Here is a 19,394-nt window from a genome sequence, read left to right on the forward strand (position 1 = left end):
ATTAACAGAAAACTCAAGAAGTAACAATTTGAAGTCCTTATTTATTGTATCCGGAATTCTGGGTCTTACTGAAGTAATTTAGTCAACCTTCAAGGCCCTTTTACATTGTCAGAGGAGTGGAAAGGGGCCTTTAGCATTGCTTCAATTTGCATGCCTATTAATTTGTGCAAGCTAACAGTTTGCGGAGTATGTAGAAAGTACAATGATAAAGGCAGCTTCTTCCTGGAAGAGCTTACGACCTAAGGCCGCAGTCCTACAAACACTTACATGTGTGCTTAACTTAATGCATGCAAGTAGTTCTTTCTTTGTTTAATGGCATGCTTATATGCATTAAATTAGAAGTTTGTAAATGCTTTGCAGCATGGGAGCCTAGAAGACCAAAAGTATTCTTCTAAATGTAGATTTTTTTTCTTACTACCTGGAGAGAAAAAAAAAAAAAATTAAAAAAAGCCTTACTGATCTTCAAATGCCAGGTTAGTCTGGAAAAATAGATTTAAGCATGTATTTCTTACATTGTCCTATGAAGTCTCCTTCTTTGAGACTTAAGATATTTTCAAATGCTCAAAAGTATACTTAATCCTATCTCCCATTAACAAGAAAGTCCAGGCAGACGAACACTATCCTGGTGACTGCGGCTAACAGTCTTTCTCCTAAAAAGTAAATGTATTTGTGAGTCTTATGCAAATGACACATGCATTCAAACATTAACTAGTCATTAATAGAGCCGGTATTAAATCCATTGGCATCAATGTGTAATTTTCTATTTACTTCAACAGCACCAGAATTTTAATGATATATTTTGAGATCCTTAAATTTAAAGACTAAGTTTGACTACCTTGACATAAAATAATAAATTTCTGCCCTCTGTTAAAATTTAAATTAGCATAAATAATTGCTGAATTTGGGCATATAGCTGTCTAATGATATACACAGTGCTTATTAATACATTTCAAGAGAGAAGACAATATTGAACTTGGTGATATTTGACAGCATGTTATTCTACAAACAGTCCCCTGACATCCATAGGGCATCACAGGGAGTGATGAGTACTCCAACTGAAGGTGGCCAGTTAGGTTACAGCAGTCAGCTTCAGTATTTGGTATTCTTTATTTATGCATACAGACTGCTTAATATAGATAAAGCAAAGCTCTGACTGCTGGTGAGCAAAATAAAGTCGTATTTCACAGTTATGATGTCATCAAAGGACTATATTTCATGGCTATAACATCTTTGCAAATATATACATAAAATGGTATCCCCAAGGAGCACTACTTGCTAAGTCTGCCTGAGGTCCAGCAAGGTGGACCTCCTTAAATTCCATTTAATGTACATTAAGATTTGAATATCAAGGAAGTCTAAATAGCCCGAGGATAGAAAAGGCATTCTGAGGCTACATACACTGCAGCATACTTGCCATATTACATGAATTTTTCTATATATTATGTGCTGTGTTATCTTCAATTCACTCTTTTTAAATTTCAGCACACTATTTTCCTTTTATGCATTTATCTGTGCATATATGCTTTATATATTACATGTAATTACAAAATTACAACTCAAGTGAATCTCATATAATATATAAACTATCATTGATGCAGTCTCAGAATTTCAGATCTTGAAAATAGAATTTGATTATTTTTTCACTCTAAAGCAATATCACTGTAATATCAGCCTTAAGCAATACGGGCTGCTAAAATCATTTGGTTCCATTTTTCCAAAAAGGAAAACTGATAGGATTATTTTCGTGATAAATTAATTTTACCATGTAATTGCAATTATGACTTCTAATTAATGAACGGTTTCAGCCTCACTAACTAGGTCAGCATTTTTCTTTTAAAAATATATCATTTTTCTCTTTAGATAAGTGTCATGATATGTCCAAGCTTTGGGGAAATGCACATAGCATTTTTACAGGGCAATGATCCCAGAAGCTGAGAAATGGTGAAAGTAATGTGACATGCTTTGCTACATATTCAAGCGATTTTTCGTCTCTTTTACGAGAAAAATTAAAAAGCAAGCAGATGGTAAAAGGCTTGTTAATAGGGAGGATGACAGTTTCTAAGTACTATTAGGGTATTATTTAATTTCTTGACTGAGTTTCCCGGTATGTAGAACACCGAACAATGTGAGAGCAGTGAATCAGTAGAACAACTATTCTATTGCATCATGCTTGTCAATATGCATATGACATTGTAGAATATATTGACAAGAGGCAGCATTCAAGGAGAATGGGTTTTCTGTAATCAATCAATCAGATGTATTCCTACAGAAAAGTATTAAAGGAACCTGAAGCTTACTTCGTGCGCCACGTAGGACAGAGTCCAATGCTCCTTCGTTGTCCATTGCTCTGTCAGATCACATGTTTGAAGGTACCGTAGCAATATGCAATTTCTCCAGTGTCCCCAGAAGATGTTCTCTGGCACGTATATAACATTTTAAATTCTACACTGTTTGTCTCCCATTCACATCCCTGTCAACAACCTTATCACACCATTCTTCGATTCCAGATGATTTGCGCATTGTGGCATGAAGATACAGGAGAGAAAATTAAGTAAGTTGTAACTATTAAAACAAGGATTAGCAGGACAAGATGAGAGAAAAATAATTTCCTTGGAAGAGGCTGAAAATTTGATGGCTAAAATGTTATGGATATAGTAATTAAACTAAATGCTAGCTCTTATCGGACTGCAACACACCAAAATATCTGTTGTTTTGTTGTAGTTTTTTTTCTTTTTCTGCTGCTAGAAATAGTCATATATTTAGACAGCAGCGCTTAAAGAAAATTTCCGTGAAAAGTTGAGATCCAATACATACTTTGAAAAGTAGTGAATATTAAATGCTAAGCAGTTCTGTAACCGGGGAAAATAGTTTTTCTCTGAGAATAAGTCAATAAAAATCATAAAGTACAAATCACAATAGTAAAAGTATTAAGCAAATAAAATTTAAAATTATACACACTTTATCAGATCGAAACAAACAATAGGAAGCATTTAAAATGTTGCATTACACAAACCTTGAAAACAGGACTGTATTACACCTGAGAAAACTCTCAGTGAATGCTTATCATGAGCGCTGTCCAGATAGTGTCATTTTTTTATGAGAACTAGGATTTATTTATATATGCAAGCCAAAGATTTATGAACTGATTAGTGGTTTTGGCACCACAGTATAAGTATCAAACTTCAGATAACTTAATGAACTTTTTTTTTCACACAATGATGTAATTTGAAATTCAGTCTACTTTAAGAACCACACAGCCCAAAATGCATATACGCACCACTCTGGAACAGTATGTCCATAGTATACATTGCACTGTCTTTCTAAATTATCCACAATAACCCATCATTGTGGTTTTATGCTGACAAACCATCTTTAAAATCAACGCAACTATATTGCCATAAAATCAGAGAAGCACAGACCTGAACGAGCCCACCTCGAGTATCTTCTCTAAGTAAAATATGATTTTTACAGCTTTATCCTCAATCTTTGAAATATATCAGCCAATTTTTTTTTATAACAAACAATATGCCAATGCATAATCCCGCAATACTCACTTAAGACAAAATTATGTAAAATACTGGAAAGTTTTTCTGTCTGTAATCCCCAAGAATACATTGTGAAATCAAGTATGGCTGTTCAAGTTTTCCAGCTTGAATACATTGCTTAACGGTCTTGAGGGAGACAAAGGGGAGCAAAGGGAAAGAGTAAGCTATGATGGGACAATTTTATTCATTTTTTCTGTAGCATATTGTAAAAGATGCAACAGATACACCAGACTGGTTGCCCACACTGGCAAACTAGGCATACATAAGCATCTTCTCAACAAACACGATTTAATATGCTATAGATTAAAAATCATTTTTGGAATCAGCCCTGATTATTAAAAAGCATATTTGGAAAGCTTTGAAATCTTTGGGGGGGGGGGGGGGGGGGAACAAAAGCAAACCAGGAGCTCAGATGTCCTCTACACAGCTGTTTTAGAAGGTCTAAGCTCATCAGCTGACTGCAGGAAAAACTAGTAACAGTGGCCATTGTGCAGTTACAGCTTTCGAAACATAGGCTTTAATCCTTATTACTTCTGCCTACCCAAATATCAGCATAGGTATATTACTAATTTTAACTCTGAGTCATCCTTCTGAATATTTGGTTCTGGGGTTTCTCACTGATTACATTAGAACATGTTTAAATAACTAAAAATTTTGTAACTAAACAAAAATGTGATCTGATGCTATTAAGACAACCATGCTTACTTTGCCATGTTGGTGAATAAGCGCTGAGTGATTGCATAAGAGTTTATTGTAGCATTTCTGTATGATAACCATTACTGCACTTTACAAAGATCATTTACACACACCCTTGTCCGAAGCCTACATCAAGGAGAGAAAATAAGATCTACTATTCAATCCATATCCTTCTTCTGAGCATGTGATGGTAAAGCACCCTAAAAAATGAAGTATGGTAATTAAAAACCTAAACCCAAATGTATGCTAAGCTGGTCTCACAGGTACTGAGAAAGTCAAGGTCAGAATTGAGAGAGGAATTTTGCCCTTAGGATTTTCCATCGCAGACCCACGACTACAATGTCCAGTTTCCTTTTCTGACTCTGAACCATTCTGACTGTGTAATTTTTGGTGTAAATACCAGTTTGTCACTCACATGTCACATTAAATTTTTTATTCTCAGCAAAAGCTGGTTCTTTCGAATGGAGGTACAATGGTTCCTGGTGATAACATTTTTGTTGGTTTAGTAACGTTATTCCAACTTCTACATTATGATGTCTTAAGAGAGAGTAAATAAAGCAGTTTTCAAAGCAATTTTCAATTTATTAAAAAATAAATTTATTTTGAAAATCAAAGTATTTTCTTTAATGATATGCTGAACACAGGATACATCACTGAAACCAATGGAAACCTGCCAATTTAAGAAATAAAGTCACTAGCATCTCTCACTAGGTGTTTGCATCCAACTGTTGGACTACAGCTTTGCATGATAAATAACACTATGCTGTGTATATAGTTCAATATATTAACATATCTGTCCTTCAATTGTTCAAGCCAGTGTTGCTATGCAGTATTCTGCATGCAATCATCTTAGCTGAATTAACGAGAAAAAAACAACAAAGAACAAAATAGTTGTGGACCGATTACATGTCCCTTTTGATTCTCACCCCATCTGTTTCCAAAACCAGACATTGTTTCCTAGTCCTTTGCAATTACCAGGATGTTATATTGCCTTTATGACCAAACTACAGTGGAGACAGCTGAAAAGTGCAAAGCTTTCTGCCAGCCTCTGCAGGTCCCTTGGTGCATGAAACTACAAGAAACAATGTATTGTAATGCAGATGTTCACTGATTCCCTGCAGAATTTCACAGACTAGGAGTCCTTCACTGTGTGACCTACAGGGATTTGTACTTTACATAATATCCACTATATAGCATATCATGTCCAAGGCGAAGTACCTAGTGAATCTGATCATTCATCCCTTGCACATGCCTTTCCCAGCTATCAACTTTTTTCAGAGAACAAGAAGTCTTTTGTGCTTGAAACGTAAATGCCAATCAAAATAGAACACATTTCTAATGTGTATCACCTTTCATTCAGAGTTCAATGCCTTCTACAAGTCAGGCCAATGGTCTTGCTTCATGCTGTACATACACAAGTACAAAAGAATTTAGGAAGATACTGGATCAATTTCAAGTCTACCTAATCTAGAAAGGTAGAAGTCTTGCCTACTTGCAGGTTAAGATGGTTTCCAAAGACCAATTTACACCTAACACACCAAAAATGAAAAGCCTTGCTATGTCAAGTAAATATTTCACAAATGGATAAATAAAGGCCCAGGAATAGTAAATGAAGACCATCCAAATAAAAACCAATAGACTTGAAGGTTTTAGATAGTTTCACTTTTCTGAAGCATTTTGACTAGGATAAAAATGAAATTTTGCATTTGAAAATATTCTAAAAGGCTAAATGTTTAAATAAAATTAAAGTTCTCCAAATGTGAAATGTACATACGAGAAAATGTTACTTCTAAACTAGGTTCATTTCTATAGCAACTAATTTTGAAATTAAATTTAAATTCACATATATATGTTAACGGTGTGAAACAATGATAAGGAAATGGCATCCCAGCTGACAAAACAGTTGGAATGCTTGACAAGGGCTCCAGTATTCAGTGATGAACTTGCTGCTTTTTGATATTTTAAGTTGCAAGTCAAATGAGGTAATGCTTATCTCCAAGTTTACAGAATCTTACTGTATTTGCACCTTGAATCATGAAAGGGATGCTACAGAAGTCACCATAACAAGTGACATTAAGACAGAAAATATCTCTTAGTTTTCAAAATTTAGTACTGCCTATTCGCATGATTTTAGGGGAATTGTATTACATCTCAATTCTCTTTTAAAGCCTTGGTGACCACTATTTCTGGTTAGTGGGCATCATTGCATTTTGCCAGGTGTGACCATAAATGAAAATTCTCCCCATTACTTGATTTTATCTATTACACATGCTCAGTAGGTCACACCACAGCCTGTTTCCCACAAAAGTCAAATCTGCACATGGGAAAGATGGCAGCCAAGATTTGGTTGCTACTTCCATGTGAGTTCACACAGCCACTCTCACTTTCTCATCTTTCAGGTCTATACAGGGAGCAGTCCACCAACAAGATGAACAACTCCAATTTCTGTACTAAGTATGTCTGTTAAAGGTAAAGGAAGGTTAATAACCTGTGCCAAAGAACGGTTCTGGGCACTCAAGCCAAACAGGGCCATATTTATGTGCTGGGAGACTTCCTGAACCTTTAAACAGGTGACTGCACACAACCAACCTCTGGAGAATGCTCCCTGCAAATGCTTTAACTCCTGAACCTTGGGATCTACTTGGGAAGAGTGTCAGCTGGCCTCAACCAAAATCATGCCAAGGACCATTTTAACACTTCACAAGTATATACTACTCAGCTTCTGTCACTACTAACTGAATTTACTAACACAAGTGTAGCCTGTTTTTTCTTACAGCTCTTAGCCCTGCATCTTCTCATTAAGAGACAGGAATATGCTCACGTAAGAGCAGAGAGGTGAGGGCCTGAGAAAGGTCTGCAGGAGGAAGCAGCTGCTACAGCCAGTGGAATAATTCATCAATCCCAGCTGGTGACAGCAAGATGGATATCCTGGTGCTCCTATAAATGGTCCCAGGTTATACATTAAGAAGCACTTTTAAAATATCATATATTTAAATATCAGTTCTTACAATCATTTGATGATATAAGAATCTCAGCTTTTGTTACAAAAAAATGGGGCAGGAGGTCAAACCTCAAGAGTTCATGCTTTTAGCAGACATTTGGCAGTGAGTCCCAATGATGTACGGATGAACTCTGTAAGCTATAGGCAACAACTACACCATAAAGGTCAAACAAGTTGAATATAGTGCAAGAGTACTTGGGGAACAGTGGTTTTAGTCAATCAGACCTAAAATGGAATGACGCTTTGCAGAGTTCTGCAAATAGAGTTTCAGATCATCAACACAAATCTGGGCTATGCATGGAAAAGGACTGGGAACTCTACAGTTCTTGAAGACTTGGATCAGTTCTATATACAAGACTGAAAATTATACGAAATCCTGCATTTAACCCACAGGTGTGGTGACCTCTTAAAACAGCTCCAGTATCAGAACCCAAACCACGAAGCCAGTGGTCCACTAGCATTTACTTCACCTACCTTAATAGTACTCAAGTGTCAAAACAAGAGTTGCAGTGCAAGGGTTAACTTGATGATCATTATCCCCTTACTTTTGCTATTCTGTGTCTGCATGGCCTCCTCCTAGTTCCAAACCAGTGATGGAAACCGGATCAAGATCCCCAGAAATCTTCCCCTGCTCCCCCAAGGTCCCCTCCCAACCCCTGGTACAGGAGCCTGGCTCTCCGCTTTTAATCCAATATCCACTTCACTACAAAAGATTTATTTAGACTGCCTCTTGTTTCATAAAGGGCTCCAAAAGTCTGTAGTGATTTTTGACACTTTGTTACAATGTTTCTATGACCCCCCCACTCCCTCCTCACATACCACACCACCACCCAGCCTCATTTTCATATGGATACAAAGCATCTGGATAAAATGATGGTTCATTATAGTGGTACAGAGCTCTTATCTTCATCCGGCAAGAGTCATTTCCTTCCAAAGATTGAAATGCAAATGTGAAAATTAATGATAACTGCATTATCTGATAGCAGAGATAATACCGATTCACTGTCAGAGTAACACACAGTCGTTCTATGATTTCCTCTGCTTCTTCACAATATTATTCTTACTGTCAGACTATATCTATGGTTAACTATGTTTCATGGATTTTTGTTAATTTACATCAAATAGCATTTCCAAGATCTTATATCTACCACATTTCCCCAGTCAAAAAAGAAACGAAATCAGGACAGTAATCTCCAAGTCCTTCTTAGGACTGGTTTAAAAAGAAAGAAAGAAAAAAAAGAAAAAAAAAAAGAAAAAGAAGTAAAAAGGGGGAAAAAAAAAGACTATCGTTAATGTCTGTTTCCATCTTGCAGTGGTCTACCAACCATTCCAGTCTATATTATACATGTTTGCTTTGAAACCCAAACTGTTTATAGTATTACTAAATAATGCAGTGTAAACCCAACAATCAATACATATTTACAGTGATTCTTATGAATGGTTACAGGAAATCTATTCAGAAAAGCTTTTCAAACTACATTTTATAGCAGGTAAAAAATGTGAACCTGGCATGTCAGATGTTCACTAGAACCTTTCTGATCCACATCTCGCTAAAGCAATACACCAGAATTCACATGAAAGCCTCTTTATCTTTTATTAAACATTAATAGCAGCATAGCTCAATATATCATTATTTTAAAGCACTATTTAATTTTCTGTTTACTATTTTTCTTACACTTTCTGATACATTTTAAGAAAAACACCAACCTTTAATCGTAATTTAACTATACTGTTCTATATTTAACTATCCTTCGTAATTTTTTCAACAGTTCTCCAATATATGTATATGAATCATGATGAGTCTTCCGAGATGTAGCATGTGTTGTGACTTCATTCTGCTTTACTATTATCAATAGCAGAAGTTCTCTTGATTTACTGGAGGCAGAATTTTATACATGGGAAACTTCCACTTTATGTGGAGATGAATGTAAACAATACATTAAAAAATCCCCATAAAATGAAAATGAGAGTTTTAGGTGTTATTTTCCACTGCATTTTTTTTTCATTTTGGATATGTGGAAAAATCATATTTTCTCACTTTCTAAGAAAAATTCAGATATATTTCAAAAGAACTTTTGAGACTGACTTTCAAGACTATCCAACTCACAAAATCAGCACTTTCTGCACAAAAGCTGTGCTCCTTTATGGCTATGAAAGTAAGAGCTCACACAGGGAATAAGGATGACCTAGTTGACAGTATACTGCATGTGAATTAAGAAAAGAGAGATCCAATTCCTCCTTAGGACCAAGATTTTTTGAGTGGCATTAATTTTACCTTTGTAAATGCCCTATACTCAGTTCCCCAACTGCTAATACAGAGAATATTTCTCTGTCTTAAAAGGCAGACACAACTTCACCGATGGCTGAAACACTCACTTGGTTATTGGACCTCTGTGGGAAGAAAGTCAAAAGAACTGAGCACATCGGATGGTGGAGTGGGTTTTGAAAATCTTTTTGGCTTAGTTAGTCAGAAGTAGAAAATTGTGTCCCATCTGTCTACAGTGAAAGACCTTTACATTACTCACAGAATAGGTATTGGATGTCTTCTACTGTATTGTTTTATTCCATCACTACAGAATAATAGCACAGAATTTAGAAGAGCACAGAGAAGTTATCATTCTTAACATAGCTTGAATACACAATTACTGGAGAAATAAAAATTGGGAGTTGCTTATGTGGAGGACCGCTAGTACTTATTCATTATAAATGCATCCAAATGGTACAATATTTATAAAAGTAATATATAGTATATTCATTTATTCATTCCATTTTAGTTACAAGGAATTATCATGGTCAGCCAATCTAACTTCGTCCCCAGTGGAATCTACCCCATTTAAAAAGTCCAGTGTTTACCACAGAACTGGACCATGTTCTCTAGAAAAGTATGTCATCCCAAATGTAAATATTTCTAATGACAGATAAATGCCTTTTCATAAAATATTCCAATAATTAACTTTTTAAGCACTAAAATCTGTTCTTTATGTCTGAAATTGTGGAGCTTCAATGTCTATTTAATCTTCTGATACTTTTGCTAGAAAGAGGTGCCCATTGTTATTGATTTTCACTCTAAATTTAAAGTAGTTTTTAATCAGGTTGTCCTTTAATATTTTCTCTGATAAAATAAATAGGAAAAGGACCTAGACTTTTTCATAATACCAGTCCTTTCAAGATTCTAGTGTCTCTTCTGTAAATCTGCTTCAAACTTTAACATCATTCTTGAAGTGTGAATGCAGGGGACAGAACCCTGTTTCAGCATCAAACAAGACTGCCAACCAGACAAGCAAGATAATTTGAGAACCCACACATATCCTTTAGCCACAGCTCTATCTTTTGGGCTCAACCCTGGTTCACTAAATCCCAAGACTTTTTCAGATGCACTGCTTTCTGTAGTAAAACTTCTATTACCTTCTCGCAAGCACATGGCTTCATATTTAATTATACTGAAACTAAAATTTTTCTGCAGCTAACATGTCAAGTTATTCAGATCCTGCAATAACAATACCTATCCATTATTTAGTATTTTCTTTGGATTGTAAACATATTGCAAAGAACTAATACACTTTAGCTCACCATTACATATTAAGTTGGTTTTACAAGATCTATTTTTTCCATAAACCTATATGGATTGGCATTCTTACTAATCCCCCTTCAATAAAAGGGTCTTACATCACTTTTATCCCATTATTTTCAATGGGACCACTGTCATGTGGACAAGTCTGTCATTATTAAGACCAATCTTGATTTACTGTTTTCGAACTTGTTTCCTCTAGTGTTCTAGAATTTCAAATCATCTCAAAACTTTTTGAAAACTGAAGACTGGTGTGGGACAGTGGGTCACCTAACTCCTAAAAAAGTTAAATTCAACCTATCAGACTTCTTAAGGATTTATCAGGTTTAACACATTGATCAGTTGTTGATGGAACAGAAATATAGTCATCACTTACAGACAAATAGGTTTTCCAGCACAATTGTGTTTTAAGCAGATCAGAAATATTTAAATTACTCTACCCTTTTTCCTGTCCCCTATAACTATTAAGAGTCTTGACTTGTAATAGATAAATATCAATTTTCTAATGATTTTTTTCTTACCACGTTTTAAAATATCTTACTGTTATTAATGAAGCTACAGATAGATTTTTAGTTACTTTTTTCTTTTTTTCTTTTAGCCAGGTATTACAGTTCCCAGCATCTGGTTACATCCACTGTTTTCCCATTCATTTTAAAGTTGGATTTTTTCTTTTTTTAAAATTCTCTTCTAGGTAAAGCCAACATAGCCTTCACTTTTATTATAGCTTTTGGAAAATCTAAAGAATTCTTCTTAAACACTTCCATGTTATGATCCATACTTTTTCATTCAAGTCTTTCTCCCTTTTGATACAGTTCGTATTTGCTGTCTCTTAAAATGACAAGTACAGTGGACTGAACTTGTATTCTCCAATTCAGGCATGACCACTGGATGATAAACACTAATTCTTTAAACAATTTTTCTGTATCTGTCAAGATGGCATATAATATACAATTTCCTTATATTGGGTTCAACAATATTTTAGTTCAGGAGCCTGGTATGTAAAATTTTCAGAGATTTTAAGACAGTTTTGGTATGGAAGCATGGAACCTCTAGGTTATTTCATCCATAGTTCCCCAAGTTGAGGAGATTTTTGTTCTTACATAGAACAGATATCCAGTAAAAAAGGGAATGATCCTATTCTCTTGTGTGATGCCTGTAGGAGACACACAGGACATCCGCCTTTCGTCCATTATGTGTTAAAACACTAATCACTTGCCTCACATGCACTGATATCCTAGCAGTAATACAAAGGCTATATACCTATATACATCTACATGTATTAAGGCATCCATCTGATAGCAAACAGTATATTTAAGGCTGTAAAACGACCTCTGCTTCCACATTTAAAGAAATAAGTCTTTTCATATAAAATTTGTTTGAGCCCAGTCTTGCTTTGCAGACTCTTTCTATTCCTTGGACTTTTGCTGTTGGCTATAATGGAAAAAGAATCAGGTTGTTTACTGTGTGTCCATATACACTCTATTGACCTCAGTTTCCATTACTTCAGAGTAGTCTTCTCATTAAAAAGAATTTGTAAAAAATAAGGACAGAAACAATGAAAACTGAGGATAGTTTAAAAAACATTCAGGTACTCTCAAAGTGACTACAGAGAGTAGGCATTATCTCTGCAATTCCTTGATGGTCAGTGAAGGTCACAAGACTATGTGATCCGAAAGACTGCTTCAGCAGACACTCTTTGAAGCTACAGCGCATTTAACTTTAGATTTTTCTTCACAGAAATATACTAATTACAAAGGCTTGGGAGTGCATGTGAACCATTTAACAATGCAAATTTTCAAACAAAATAAAACTCTAATTAATGCCAGAAGCTTAATTCTGACTCATTCATGAGTAAGTTGTTGCTAATGAATAACTCTCAGAACTTCAGTCCCTGGCAAGTACTGGCTCTGAAAATAACAATATGTTCTCTTAGTGCTAGAAAAAGAAAAAAAAATTAAAATAACAAAACATCTCTACTATTTATATGAATCCTTGAGTTGTCACAATTCACGTTATCAGTTGGCAGCAACTTGTATCATGCAGAACACAGTCATTGTTTGATTCTGAGAGCGCTCCATCTCAGTAAGCAGACCAGAGACAGACCAGATAACAAAGAATGTGTGGTCATCTACTCTTTCAGGTAGCATCTGTACTACGAGTTGGTAAAGTTGCCAAAGAAAAGTTTTTAATGGTTCTGTTCACGCTGTGCTAAAATATGTTCCTAAATAAGCAAAATACTTCATGCTTAGGTTTTTTTTCAAAGAAGTTACTTTGTACTGCATGGTTGAAAATGATCTTCTGTTGATTGTTTCTTTTTACGTATCAATAAAAAACCAAATTCATTTCAGAAAGCATGCATGATGAAGAGTATGTACCCATTCCTTTCTTCATACATATTATACCCTTGTAAAGAACCAATATTTAAATAAAATAGAGCTGCTTGTTTCATGTTGGTAGTCATCAGTTTTCTGAAGTCAAAAGGAATTTTCCCATATTCAGCTTTCATTTCCATCTTATCCCATGTCAAAGCTACCAATAAATATTACAAGAAATACACACATCTTAACTGAATTTTTTCCCCCACCAAAATAAAAAATACTCCTTTTACTCCATACTGTCATAAAAGGTATCTCTGAAACTTTTGTATAAAATAGCTGATATAAAAAGCAGTAACAGCCCACAAAATGCATATTCAACTGTTGAAATACACTAAAAACAAAAAGCAACAAAAAATTACCGATTTCAGAGTTTATTTATAATGAAATTAATAACAAGTCATATGTTAATCACTGACAGTCTTTAAGTCTACTATGAAGCTGGAAAAGGCCATTCTGCTACCTCCAAAGATGTCTTTTGTATTATTTTAAATGTACTGTAGTGTAATTTAATACTAAATCTTGTTTTCGTATAACACCATAGTGCTTTATATAGAATATCAACTTATTTGTGTATTATCATTAAAAACATTTTAAATGACTTCATAATAATTAGATATACTATGTCTTCATTTTTGTTTGCATTGTATTTTCCAGCTACTGGTTTCAGAAAATTACCATTAGTTTTGTTCTTCTCTTCATGAAGAGCATACAGTAATTTGCAAAATCAAGCAAGGATGAAAATGTGATTGAAATATAGGAATTTTTCTAATGAAATATTATTATTTCATTATAAATTATTGATAGAATGCTTCTGGAACTCTTTTCTGATATGCTCATCCTTTTTAGCGAAAATCTCCGTAAAAGATACAGCTATTCTTAGAGTATGTTTGCCTTCAGATGCATGTTTTCCAACAGCACTATTAAAATATAGTCGATATAATGGATTTTTAAGGCCCATTCCATGAAAACATTGCATTGAATTCAACTGCAGAATTGCCTAATTGAGAAATACAATTTACCCCTTTGTCTTAGGTACTTTTACAGTACAACAGTGGTTTTACATATTTATACTGAACAGATACTCGGAAAGTATTCCCATGTTACCATCACATCGTATATCTTAGCAATGTTATGCTTGCACCATCTTCACTGTGCATAATAGAAAATGTTACTTTGAATTACTGTTTTAATATGAAGTTCTAACACTTCATTCACTGCAATCTAAGAGTTTCTTTCTCAACTGAAATCAATGACCAGGTGTGCTAAATGATTTCTATCAGGCTAAAACAAGTAAACAAAGTCCTTGAAAATGTCAGTAGATACCATACCTATTTGTTAAACTCAACACGTTGCTAAATGTAGGCACAGAGCTTGAGATACAGGCATTTGGTTGGTCTTCTGGCCTCAGAAAAGAGAGCAGAAAAGCTTCTACCTTAATACAGCCATGGAACTGAGAACTTACTGATAAATTTTAATGCTAAAATTCTAAGCAGCAACAACATTTTCCTTTATATCAAGTAGGTACGTAAGGCATTTTGTGTTGAACAATTTACAAAATGGTATAGCCAAAACCATGTTTTACTCAAGAACTTTATCTTATTACTTATATATCAACATCCTGGACTCCAAAGGATCATAAAAGAAACAGTCCATTAAAAATCAATGCAAAGCATAATAATATGAAAAAATATTGGAATCTAGTTTAAGAAATTTCTCTTGACTTTCAGTTGTTTTTTCCTACCTGGCCCATCCCACTCTTCAGTCTCCACAGCAAGCTGCCCTGGTTTCTCTGACCTTGCATCACCATCAGATTCTGCTGCATCCTGGATGCCTTCTTCATTGCCTGAAGAAATAATCAAAGAAATACAGTATTGACATATTTCAATAGTGACTTTTAGGCAGAGCTCCTACACTATCCAAACAACTGCTTACATGCATAAGTGAAAACATATGCATGTCTATAAACTGAGAGAAAATGAAAAAAATATTATTAGACACATAAACATCTGTGAGTTCCCAGTAACTCAAGCCTTGAGTATCCAATCCTTCCAGTTCTGTGGAGAGACAAATCTTGGAAATCAGTGTTTACCCCATACGCTTAAAAAATGGAATCACAACTTCTGTAAACCCATGCACAAAAAGTCATTAAGTTTGTATGCACAAATGAAAGAAAGAAATCAGCTTGTTACTCCCCAGGAACATACACTTTCAGTTGTGTGTTTTCTTGAATTGACACCTAACTGTTTCTTATGCATTGCAGACTAATGACACTTAGTACAAAAATATGGCCCACTAAACACTCTGGCTTTTCAGGCAACTAGCGGAGATCTACTCTGTGGTATTTAGGCATTTAAGAAATTTGCCCTTAAAGGTTATAAGCTATCAGCAAGTCCCTATTATAATTTTCTCCCTATCAAGCTTTATCTAAAGAAATGCAACATTTCTGATGAATTTTAGAATTTTCACCATCAAGAAGTACCTGAGAACATCTATCTGCCTTCAGTAACTATCCACTATAAGGTTGTATACAGGACACACTGAACATTATGATAAGGTTAAATTTTTACAGATGAACGTTTAATTATTTGAAGAACTCCTTGTTGAAAGTGCAGTTATTTCACTTAAACAAAGATTCTAGGTAAGCTCCATGCAAAAATACTTTGAAATAACCACTATGAAAAATTATATTGAAGGTGAGGGGTTCTGGTATTAACACAAAATAGTCTGGCCACAGTAATGTGTTCAATGACATATCTGAGTGCTTATCTAGGCCAGTACTTTACTGCATTAGTAGATTTTTTTTTTCACTACTAATCAATCTGAGAAACTCTTGCGTAAGAACATACTATGAAGAATGGAAAAATCAAACAATTAACTGTATCAGTCAAATAGGAATGAATTATGGTTTAATTTTTTTAGCAAACTTGAAGCAAACTTCTTAAAAAACTGTGTCCCACAGAAAAGTGGCAGCACTAAAAAACAAATGCTATATATTTTAGAATCTGAAAATGAGACTGTTTGTTGATTTGACAATAGAGGAGCAATAAGGAGCAAAAAGCACAGCAATTAAGCAGTAACTTGTAATTTTTTCCCCACTCATGATAACAAAAGCTTTTATTAGCAACATAGGTAAAGAAATGTGATTACAACAAACCATGCCAGATCCCCATACGTTATCACTGGAGCTATATTTATACCAGATAAGCTTGAGACCCAGAGTTTTCAAGTACATGAATATATACAAACACTATAAAGTATTAACTTCATGTGCACATGTAATGTCTTGCAATAACATTCTTCCTTGCATTCATAAAACAAACAGTTTTTCAAATCCTGGTAAACTACTTCTCACCCAAACACAATACTATATTCACTCCAGACTCCGATAACAAAAATATAGTTCAGTGTATTTGTAGTACTAAAAATATAGTCCAGTGTATTCATAGGCACTTAAAGCTAAAAGACATCATTAATATCTAGTATAATTTTTCTGTTAAACACACTGTATAATTTTACCCAGGTATCTGAAATTCATGTGCTTCAGTTCAATCTGAAGTTAGCTTCAGAAGACCGTTCTAAATACTCACATGCTGAAAAAGCTATCAAGTTTCTTATAAATAGTTTTAGCAATTATTTGTTTTTAACCAACTAGCCTATTTTAAATTAGCATTTGTATAGTTACTTTGTAGTAACCAAAGAGAATTCTGCTTTTTTTGAGTGGACTGAAGAACCTATCAGATATTTTTACCTTCATATTTCTACCTTCATAGCTACTTACAGCTGCAACAAATTGTTCTTTATCGGAGAGACACAAAGGACAATTTTCCAAGGTTCAGACCTGGCAAGATCACCTCCAGTTTTCTCCAAAATGTTGGAAAGCACTTCACAGCAAGGGCAGTTCTGATTATGAGTTTCTAACTCAAGCTGTATAATCACCACAGAAAGCTCTTAAAATGTTCTTTGCATGGAACTTTTACACTAAATAAAATGTTTTTCTTCCACTGTAAACAATAGCTCTCTATGGACTACATCAGAACAACAACAGAAAAATTTAGAAATAGTAAGAATTCTTTTAGATAGAGCCCAAGCGTGGAAAATTTTAGCTCCAACATATAAAAGTTTTTCCAGGTTATAATATATGCAAACCTGGCGTTAGCATGCAAATTTGAGCATTCTTTCAATCAATGCAACCAACCAGAACATCAAACAAACAAAACTATTAGAACTGAAAGAGGAGGAGAAACTTATGTGAAAAGATTGGGCTGAAGGGCAAAAGAAGGACAGAATTACAGCTAAGGTATAGAACTTACAGCACACAGTAATTAAGTATTTGGGAGATGAGGAAAGATCTGAAAATCTATGTTAGCAGATGGCTTAACTTTTCATTAACTTGCTTTTTCATTGTTTCATGAAGTATGGTGTTACGTGTTTTTCATAATCAAGTTTTCATGAATTAATGCATGTCCTGTGCAAATAGAGTAGAACAAAATGTGCAGAATTTACATAAAGGAAAACTTTGGTTTGCATCTAGAAGTATTTTTAATTATTTTCATTGATATTTTCTACTATTCAGCAACTACCAAGTCCATGCATTATACACCTGCAATATCACAACACTGATTTCTCCTTTTCCCCCATACTACTCTCCTTCCATACTGAAGCAATCTGCTCGTGAAACAAACAAAAGGTACATTACTGTGGGCTTCAGAATCCATCTGTGAAGCAAGTCTATCCCAGGCTCAGCTGAGCGTCAAGGTCAGATGAAAATGGACAACCAAGTGTGGAGACACTGCAACTTTAAGAAGCCAAAAGGAGGCTTAGCACAAGAGCTGATAACAAAACACATCTCTCAAGCTTTTTTCTTTTCTTTCCCTTACTTAATGCTACTTTAGCAGCTAACATTTGTTTAGCACAAAGGAGTTTATTTCCTTACAGAATTTATTTTCTTTCTATTGTTTACTCTTTTTGTTCATTCACTGACTATTTTCCAGTCTCAATAAGACTATTTTTTTATATTTATTTTAAAACTGATTATATTTTTCTTCAATTTACAGGTGTAAACATTTAATTGGATCCAGGACATTTTTTTTTTCTTTCTTGCAAGTCAAATCAAGTGCTTCTTGCTTTATATATACTACTCACTTTGGTACTAACCTGTTGATTCTTTTCTAATACCATTCTTTTGTTTTTTTTCTCATGCTTATTTCTTCACTTTGCTGCTCAATTACATTTTATATTTAAGTTAAAGGAAAGATAATTTTTTACCATCAACACCAAAGAGTGGTATGGAAATACCAGCAATGATAAATGCTCTAAAATGAAGCAAACCTGCTTCTGTTTAAGTTTTTCCTTCTGGCAACTAAGATCAGTAAATTAATTCTGTCCTTTAAAAGAAAATTATTGCATGAAAAAAAGACTCATATGAGCAAGAATCTATAATACCATATAGTATGTTCAGTCATGAGTCAATTAAGCTTACTGGACTTTCAGCTATTTCTCTATATTTGGTATTAAAGCTACACTTTGGGCAGAATTCATCTCCTCTAACCTTAGATGTCTGAAAGTTAAGCTAGTCCAGACTAATTATGTAGGCGCTCCTATAGACAGGGAAGACAGGAACCTCCACAGTGACTCATCCTATTCGAGGATGCCTGAGATATGAGACCCCTCTTGGTGTCCGAGATAGCTGAAATGAATTATTCTCTGAAACACACAGCTTAGACTAGGAACCTATCTTTAGCTAGCTAAAGTTAGGTGAAACAAATCTCTGCCTACAATAAAGTGCTGAATACACAAAATACTGCTTAACTAAGAGAAGAAAAAACTCTTATTCAAACAACTTCAATACTGTAATATGAATATAATTTTCATCTTGACCTTACTATTTCTTACCAGCATTAACTGTTTCTTTTGCTCTTCAAAAACAGTTCAAAGTTTTTTAATGCAGTTTTTAATATCCTAGTGTTTATCCAATAGATGCAAGTGAACATGCTAAGCCACTGTAATTCAAGATGGTTGTCCTGGTTTTGGCTGGGATAGAGTTAATTTTCCTCCTAGTAGCTGGTATAGTGCTGTGTTTTGGATTTAGGATGAGAATAGTGTGATAACACACTGATGTTTTAGTTGTTGCTTAGTAGCGCTTACGCTAGTCAAGGACTTTTCAGCCTCCCATGCTCTGCCAGTGAGGAGGTGCACAAGAAGCTGGG

The 19,394-nt window shown here is 34.6% G+C and overlaps 1 protein-coding gene across 2 annotated transcripts in view; it reads right to left on the bottom strand.

The window, feature by feature from the left end:
• Window positions 1-19,394, bottom strand: part of ZFPM2 (zinc finger protein, FOG family member 2) — a 323,396-nt gene that overhangs the window by 220,413 nt on the left and 83,589 nt on the right. For both annotated transcript variants that reach the window (XM_075141292.1, XM_075141291.1), the window contains one exon: window positions 14,930-15,031. In XM_075141292.1, coding sequence (XP_074997393.1) covers window positions 14,930-15,031 — 102 coding nt within the window. The remainder of the gene's footprint in view (window positions 1-14,929; window positions 15,032-19,394) is intronic.

The sequence above is a fragment of the Calonectris borealis genome, chromosome 2 (assembly GCF_964195595.1).
Source record: "Calonectris borealis chromosome 2, bCalBor7.hap1.2, whole genome shotgun sequence".
In the NCBI taxonomy this organism is placed as follows: domain Eukaryota; kingdom Metazoa; phylum Chordata; class Aves; order Procellariiformes; family Procellariidae; genus Calonectris; species Calonectris borealis.